At 33.2% G+C, this 9,585-nt stretch overlaps 1 protein-coding gene across 1 annotated transcript; it reads right to left on the reverse strand.

Moving 5' to 3' along the window:
- Positions 1-564: 564 nt before the first annotated feature.
- HDG8 (homeodomain GLABROUS 8) lies at positions 565-4,340 on the reverse strand. Its single transcript, XM_089785402.1, has 10 exons — positions 4,222-4,340; positions 3,695-3,812; positions 3,374-3,565; positions 2,820-3,284; positions 2,636-2,737; positions 2,351-2,551; positions 1,668-1,848; positions 1,314-1,582; positions 1,113-1,202; positions 565-936 (listed from the first exon to the last, which is right to left on the reverse strand). Exons 1-10 carry the CDS (start codon positions 4,338-4,340, stop codon positions 565-567), a joined length of 2,109 nt encoding a protein of 702 aa, XP_089641528.1.
- Between the last annotated feature and the right edge of the window lie 5,245 nt (positions 4,341-9,585).

The following is a 9,585-nucleotide window of genomic DNA, read 5'->3' on the forward strand; positions in this document are numbered from 1 at the left end:
GGCTTTTTTTTTTACATAAAACTTGTGATTTTTTTCTCGTTAATTTTATCCATAGTAAAATTATGAAAACATTGTTAAGTGTGAACAAATAAGACGCTTCCTAAATTGATGATATTTTAGTAATTTTAATTGGTGAAACTAATAAGATAACCAGTACCGGAACAAAATCTAATCATAGGGTGGAAAAAAAAATCGCAACATACTACGTGAAGTTTACTCATAGATAACTTTATATCTTTGCCTTTATTTACAAAATTTTATTATAATATCCCTTGATTGATCTATTCACATTCTGATTTTACAGCTTTGTTGTGTTATATCTTAATTTTTCTTCTTTAATGGAGAGGATCTATATGCGAAGAAAGGGATTGGATATAAAGATGATTACAGAGGGCAATGTACTATGATGCAAAACAATAGTGTAATGGAGTTCTCTTCGCATGTTAAAGAGAGGGACTAATAATCACTTCAATATTAACTTTGGTAAAAAGGAAAAGGCACTAAAATCTACTATTGCAATACTGCATTGATTAACTGAATGTAAAAATTAAAACTGGAGACAAATCAATCCAAATTAAAGGTGTTTAAAACAGCTTTTATCCTTTGAACTGTAGAGCTGATTAGAGTATTCACAGTTGCAACCGATTGCACGCTTGGCTCCATTGACGATGAAGGGCTGCAGGCCATTATCTGGAAGGCTACTGTAAGAAGTGAACCACTAGACCTGGAAGAGTTTGCACCAACTCCGAGCTCAGAACGACCGTCACCTGTGATTATGAAACCTGACGGAAGTATGGGTATGTTTGAAGAATCCCCACCATTTATAGCTGTGTTCATGGCCGCAATTCCCATTGGAGCGTAGACTACCATGGATCCCAGAGACTCTGTGCAACTCATCTCTTGAAGCATCAAGATGTTGCCGGAAGGGACAGAAGGCTGCTTCACAACAGACCATTAACCTTTAGAATTAGACTGGAAATTTATGAACAATACAATTAAAATAATTAAAAGGTAATGATTTATATATGTGTATATTCAATTGTTTGAAAAAATGTGGGCAATATTTCATCTTGTGTATGGATATACAAAAAAGAAGGAAAGGAGAATCTTACCGTAATTATGGATATACAATTCCCTGGAGTATTTCCAGTTGAGATGTTTACTATCTCTTTTACAGGATTTCCATGGCAGAGAACATCCCACTGGTAAATATTGAAAATCAAATGCCATAAATGTAAATAATATAACTAAATATAAGTAGTTAACAAAAAATAATAATGGTTAAATGAAGAAGGTTCATTGCACATATCAACCTGGAATCGCACTTTCTCATCATTGAGCAAGTTAAAGACACTTTGGCATGGTAGCGGAAGCCAAAGAGAGGTAGCAGCACTAACAATCATTCCTCTGGGTTGGCCTGGTTCTATGCTCTGGCGAACAGAAACTCGAACCCCACTATTGTTCTCCTCTGATAATTGAGGGAAATCCAATTCGCCTGACATGTTCAAGATTGAACAAAAGCTTTTGACCATCCTATGGGCAAGCCTCATAATGCTCCTCCTACCTTCTGGTAAACTAATCACTGAATCATGGACAAATAATATAGTGGATAAAAAGCATATATAAAAGAACAACTTTTCTTCAGAAGGATATCTGATAAAGAATACCTCCTCCCAAGTCTTGGATGTGTTCAGTTTCCCCATTTGAGACTGATAATCTCTCACAAATTCTTTGAAGAGTAATAACCCAACGTTCAGCTCCATATGCCGAACTACCACATATGAGGTCTCTGTAGAGACGATGAGTATGTATTTTGTCATCCACTTCCACATGTTCTACCCACGTGACCTACAATTTATGCATTCAGTCAAATTATTACACATATTTCCCGTTGAGATAATCCATTTAAGAAAACGCATTTCAGTAATCCTTTTTTTTTATCAGTGGAAAGGGGATTCGAACTTGGCTTTGAATAGAGAAATACATACCTATCTTTGAATCAAATGCTCATGTCTGCTTGAGAAAGCATTTAAATGATTGGAAGGAACATGAAAATCATGGCAACTACACACACAAGCTATATTTGTGATAATCACAGAGCAAGCATTTAATTTTGAATGAGATATGCACATTTATTTTGTTTCTGATAGAGCATGAATACAACTTGCAATTAGTAAGCTAACATGGGGTGTGGTTAATTCTACTGGAATTCAGAATGACACGTGCATTCTTTTTTCGTGTACATTTTAGTCTTATGAGGCACAATCCTGCTTTATCAGAAATCTCTTTCAAAAATGTTATGCAACTAAATATTATGAAGCGTAGATGCTACAGCGATAGAAAAACTCACCTTCGAGCACCCATTCTGCATTTCTTGAATCATACATCCAGAAGGGAGCTTCCAAGAGTGAGAAGTCTCTTGGAAGAAGAAGTAGGAATAGGAGACATCCACCAGAACCCACAACCCAGTCTCAATTTGTCTGCAATGGCGGAGGAAGTAGAATTCTCGAGGCGCAACAAAAGGAGAAAGGATGTGCATTCCTTCATACATCTGCAGTTTGTAATTGAGATTGTGCAAGCTATTGAAGAAAAAGGCTAAAAAGCAATTAAAAATTAGCAATCATACGGGATTTACCAGTTGTAAGGAACCATCCGTGTTTCCGTCCATTGTTGTTTCAAGTAGTTGAATTGTCTTGGCTTTGGTAACAATTGTTGGAAAAAGATCCACCCACTTATCCTGCAAATTCAAACAGCTAATGCTCAATGATTACATTTCACAACAATTAATTTTCAAGAAGGAAGGTTCTCTCATTGCTTACCGCGTCTAGGAACATATCAACTAGTTGTGCTGCACTCATTGTTACCAATGCTGAATCTTTTGAGGACTCAATTCGAGCACTAGGACTTCTCAAGTGAGTGGCCCTCGGAAATGTTTTTTGGTAGCTTTGGCGTTGAATAAGATACCTTCCATCTGATGGAGACTTGACCCACAAAGGCTCATTCACTTGCAAAAGCCTAATCAACTCATCCATGGCACTGGCAGCAGTTTCAGACATTAGTGCTTTCTCCAGATCCGTAACTCCATTAAACTGGTTAGGCAATGGCATGTTGTCCCAATGTTTCGGATCAAGATAAGTACAAAGGGGCAGCCCTCCCAACCCCTGCGCCGTGAAATTTGCAGGTGGTAAACCCAGTGATGATGTTGGAATAGATATCATTAGTGACTCACTTTGTGAAATTGCTTTCCCTGTATATTTGGCTAGAATGTTGGAGACATTCTCATGCTGCAAGAACGTTTTCCATTACATGTCAGTTGAAAGAAGGCCCCCCTTTTTAAAAACAAGTTGAAATTAATCTAGTATCGAATTCTTGCCTCCTCTTTCAATTGGGCGTTTTCTAGCTTCAATTTTTGCAGGCAACGTTGGCGTTCTTCTTCTCCAATTGGAGGACCACCACAAGCTGGGCAAATCACCATTTTCAATGCCTCTATCATTGCGAAATTTTCACATTTTATCCTTTCATTCTCGGCTCGTAAAGCACAGTTATCAGCCCGTTCATGTTGAGACTAGTAAAGATATGAAAAGATTCAGCCATCCCATATACATTGAGGTGAAAGAACATGACAACACAATTTTTTTTTTTGATTGAAAGAAAGAAGGAAAACAAAAATAGTTATCGCTAATGGTCAATCCACCTTTGTCTGAGTCCTTTTGTTTTGAAACCAAAACTTGATCTGCTTGGGTTCTAGACCAAGTTGATTGCTTAATTGTCGTCGCTGGTTTTCATCTGGGTGAGGGCATTCCTTGAAATATCTTCATTGTAGCAGTAGAAACCCTTGAATTAGTGTTTGATATGAAAAACCAAAGCGTGGTGAAGGTAATGTTTTATAACCACAAACATAATAAGATCAAGATCAGAAGCAAATCTTCAAAGTTTAACAATCAAATATTGTTCTGGACTTCTAGTAATAGAACATGTTACATTTGTTAGAGAATCTCCGAATAGAGAAATTGGATCATGCAGAGGCACAAAATAATAAACTCAAAAAAGGATTCTGGCATGAAAGGGCCGTTTGGACGAAGGGATATAGCATAAATTAATTCACATCAAATAAAGAAAAAGAAAGGTCAATTGAGATCAAAATAAGCAATTTATTAGAATTGCAAGGGAATAGCTGAAAAGTGTGGGATATGATGTAGATGGGTGGTATATGGTCCTTACGCTTCCAGGGTACGAATTTGGTGAGCAGTGTGGCGATGGTACGACTTCTTTCCATTGCAAGAATAGGAGACTTCTTGTTCGTTGCCAGAACTCCCACTACTCCCCATTACAAGATCCATTCTCACTGTCTATACTCTCTGGTTATACCAACAAAACCTATATAATGCATTCTATGGTATGTATATATATACAATCTGTTTTTCTGATATCTTGCTATATATGAAGATAATTAGCATATATATACATAGCTACAATCTTCAGGTCAATTCCAAATAAGGATATCCAGTAAATACCAAAACTAACCCACCCAATTTGGAGAATATCTTTGTTTGGATTTTCTCTTTTCCAATATTGGATTGGAGGATTTATTGTTTTTTTCTGTGAACGTAAAAACCTTGTACTACACTGCCGGATTTAATAGCTAAAACCTTGTGAGAAAAGTAGGCCAAAACTGAGGCCAACAGGATACGCCATAGAGAAAAACTGTGAACTCTCACCTATATACAAGATACTTATAGGCTTAAATACACAGATTTCACTAGTTAATAGAGTTTAAATAGTTAGAACAATATCGTTATTGAATAAGTAATGAACTACATGCACATTTACTTACGTAGATATTATAAAGCTACTACCTTAATAATGAGTTTGATATTGGCTATGATTATTGGGTCCCACGTATCGAAACTAAATTTTCATTAGAATTTGCAAGAATTTTCGCGAGTTTCTTCTCGGCAAATAAGTGTCATAAACTCAGAAAGAAAGTGATATCAAGGAATGAAAGTACTCTAGATGAAAGAAAAAAACAGGGAGGGTAGAAATTGATATAAACAAGGTTCTACATTCATTAATTCAAAACCATATACAATATTTATATTAGTCATGCATGATTAACACCTGTTAAACAGTAAGGCATGAGTTAATACAACCTTCATGCATTACAATACGTCACAAACAGCAACATTTTCAACTTTAATAACTAGTACAATAAAGCAAAGTACATAAACAAGTCCATATGTTGATTCATGCAAGCTTTTAACTTTAGCAGTCCTCCTTAAAGCTTGCATCATAAACACACAACTTGGTTCTCAGAAATTCAAACCTTGGTTTAGGCAGAGTCTTAGTCATGATATCTGCTAGTTGATCCATAGAAGAACAATGTTTTAGGATGACTCGATCATTCATTTTGATAACTCTATATTATATAATTATTTTGTCATTTTTTGAAAATTAAAATCAATCAAGTCTGTGAGTTTTGATTTAAATTTGTGTCATTTTAGTAGCTTATTTTAAGTTTCGTATTAAGTGCTTAGATAAGTTGATTTTAGTTGATTTTACATTGATTAGGTAATTTTTAGTAAGAATAGGAATGTGCTTTCATTGCTTTTAAAGGTGCTCAAACAAACAAGATTGAATTAGAGCAGAAAAACAAAGTTTGGATTCAACACAGAATTTTGGGTGCCACGACAATGGCAGAATGGGCACCATGGCACCTTCAAGAATGAGAACACAACCACAAAAGAGAGAAGTTGGCACTGTGGTGCCATAAGGAAGAAATGAAAAACAAATATATAGCAAAGTGTTAGTATAAGCCCTACAAGCCAATCTGTGGTTGTATGGGAATTGCAATGTTGAGATATTTATGTATGACATTTTGTTATTCGTAATAACATTAAGATAGTTCTTTATCCATAAGTTTGTGATTTAATTACTTTTATAACTTATGTGGATAAAGCCCATAGAACTATATATGCCTTACAAAGAAATTGTATTAGGATATAATTATGAGATCCTTATGCATCAAAGTATTGCTCCTAAAAGTTCTTGATCCTTGTATTATTGAGACAAGGCATCAATAATGCTCAAAGATCGGCACATTTGATGGTCTTTACTTGTGAAGTAAGTAATCATTCTCATAGGTTGAAGTATAGAAATACTTGGAGCTAGCATATGAGTGTTTGCCATGGGAGAGCGAGTTCACTGAACATGACCCACCATGAAAAGTGCATTTGGTACCTCACTCAAGTGTTTTTGCAATATTTCTCATATGTCAGTTGTGTAACAACTCACTGGACTTGAGACACTAGGTTATCTTATATGTGGAGTATTATGCTTTGATTTCCTTCTTATGAGGCCTTAACCAAGGATGCCAAAATAGGATTTTTTAGGTATAATACGAAGTATATGAAGGCAAATGAGTGGTCAAGATAAGAATCATCACCCTAAATGATTCAAGGGGAAATATCTCATTAGTTTTTGGTTGACATTAGCTTAATCAAATCCTTGGTCAAAGTGATTAGGAGATTATGAAATGAGTTTCATAAGTCTCCAAAAAGCTAATAATTTAACTACAGGAACAAATATGGAGGTTAATAAGAGCAAGCACAACACCGAACTCTTATCATCTCTGAGATATATGATGAGGGAATGAATTACACTGAAAGGTTATTAAAGAATCCTATTACTCTCCTAATAATTGGGTGGCCATGATGCATTGCTAGATACCAATCATGGTTTATGAAATTAAATTAGTTAATTTAAAATTGAATATGATTCATTTAAATTAATTAATTAATAATATTATAATTCAATTATATTACTAATATGTTAGAAACTTAATGGGTTACATGCAAAGGTTGCAATTTGGATTAAATTGAGAATGTGATGATTTAAGTTAGACTTAAATCAAAATTTAGGTTTTAACTACTACAGACCTAATTAAAAGAATTTAATTAGGTATTGGTTAATTATTATAATTGTTATAATATTAAAGACATATTTTGTAAATTTTGATAAGTTAAACCTAGATATAAATATCATATTATAGCCACTCTTTTCTATAAAGAGAAAAATAAAAAAAGGAAAAACAAAAGAAAAATAAGGGTTTTTCTTTTGAATGCCGCCACTCTTTAGAAGTTTTTTTTTTTAAAAAACTTCTCTTTTGATTCTTTGCTGAAAATCAAAGAAGAAAAGAGGACAAATCATTGTCCACTTGCTAGCACAAGACTGTGGCATAAAGCTATCTCTTTGAGAAGAATCCATTGCAATAGTGTGTGCAACATTGGTGGCCAAGTGATTAAGTGGTTGGAATTCTTTCATACAAAAAGTATTCAAGTTTTGTCACCAAAAGGAATTCATTTGATTACGATATCACTTGGAAAGGTAAAACTTTTTTCTGATTTTATAATGTGTTTAACTTTGCATTAAACAACTAAGGTGATCCAAAGGTAGGAGGCATGGTTTTTATTTTATTTCAATTTTTTTGTTATTTTGATACGTTGATGCTTTAATCATGCCTTTCCTAGTAGTGGTATCATAGCCTCCCTTGGCTCGTTTTAATGCAAAGGTATGTCTTGTTATTTTTTAATTCTAATTCTAATTGGATGTGAGGTATTTGGAAAAGAGAAAGTAAGTGTTAAATTTCAATTATGTTTTAAAGTAGTTTATCACATATTCGAGTTTTGATTTTTAATACTTATTTGTTTCAGCAACTAATCTTGTTTAAGTGTCTCAATTTTTCAGAACAATATGTGCATGAGATGCCCAAAAAGGTTCGACAAGAAAGGATTTGAATGGGAAACAAGATGAGGTTTAGTGATAGAATTTGATTCTGTCTAGATATGCATATAGTTCGATTTTCAATTTTTAACAAGGGCCTAAAAGCCTCTAAAAATTCTGAAAATATTTGGAAGTAATCTACATTGAAAGTGTTTCAATATGATTAGCAGCTAAAAAAGGTTAAGGAAAGGCCATGAAATCATGGTTGAAATCGTTGCTGCTAATAGTAGTTTCAGGTCACAGTTCTGGCTAAGAAGTCATCTTCAAAAAGTCCTAAAATCATGCAATTGTTGTACCTTTTTGGATAAATTTTGAACCTTGAATATGTTCAAAAGATTCCTAGAACGATTACTAAAGTTAAGGGATTTTTGCCATCATAATGCCACATATGCAACCCAAAAACAACAGCTATGTACATAATACATGGGCTACGTTTCTTGGGGGTTTTGAGAAGATAAATCAAGTCCAAAAATTAACAAATTTTAATATGGAAAGGTTCCATATGTTAACTAATCATTATTAAAATTTAGGAATTAAATTCCCTGATTTGGTGCCACATCAAGCCACAAAATGTGACTGCTGCAATGTTGCCAAAATTTTGTGAAGTCATGGTTTTTGGGATTTTAGTGTCCATATTTGCAGCCTAAATTGGTGTAATTCAAAACACTAATTCGCTAAACAATATCTTATGGAAAAGTTCTAGAAAGATAAATTTTGATATATTTAAATTACGAAATTTGATTCCTCAAAATAGGGATATTAGAATATAATTAATCACATCCATAAATTTAGGAATTTGATTCCTACAAATATGGAAGTGTGATAAATATGGACAAGATAAATATCATGAATTAAAATCCTTCTTTTAAAAAGTGAAATTTGAATAGGACACTTAAATATAATTAAAGATAATGTTGTCTTAAATATTATATTTAAATTATATAATTAGATTAGATAATTGAAGACACATAATTTTTTATTTAAAAAGATTACTAAAAATTACTTAAAATGTTTAAAGATTACAAATTAAAAATGTTTTAATTTGTAATAATATTTTAATTCTAATCCTAATGAGATGAGGAATGGATAATATTACTAGTACTGATTAGTAAAGACTTTCCATATATGGAAAACTATTTTCATACGTGGAAATAAAAAATGAACTCGAAATTAGTTGCACAATAATTTCGGATGCCTCATATGATTAACATTTAGAATAAGACATAGTTTTAATTTTATGTTCATATGGATAGATGAATATGGATGATTATGGACTAGGCCTAAAATGATTGTAGATGTAAGGTTAAATTTTATCATGGCATTTATTTATTAAATTGGGTCTGCGTACCTTGCCTTTCTCTTGATTTTCAGATATTGTAAAATTCTTTAGTCATCTAACTCCCCTCGGATGTACCACAAGGTTTTTTTACTAAAATGTAATTAGTTACATATAAGTGTAGAATTAGGATTAGTTTAGAAGTTATTTTACAATTTGAAGATGAAGACTTAAAAATGCCATGAAGATACAAGGAGGAAGATTACAATATGTTGTACATTATCTCCTAGGTTTGGCAAAGCTAATTTCCTTCTATGGCTCAAGGAAATTAGTATAGATAAAATCCATAATGATCCAAAGTAGAATGCATGTGATAAATTTATTTTATGCCATTTAATAAATGCTATGTGATCCAAAGTAGTATGCATGAGATAGATTTATTTATGCAATTAACAAACACTATGCAAGCAAAGATGAAACCTTAACTAAGACAAAAATAAGAAAATTCCTTGGTAAATATTGAGTCACAT

Source organism: Theobroma umbraticum, unplaced genomic scaffold, assembly GCF_002168275.2.
Source record: "Theobroma umbraticum cultivar Fairchild unplaced genomic scaffold, ASM216827v3 scaffold_239.1, whole genome shotgun sequence".
NCBI classification, from domain to species: domain Eukaryota; kingdom Viridiplantae; phylum Streptophyta; class Magnoliopsida; order Malvales; family Malvaceae; genus Theobroma; species Theobroma umbraticum.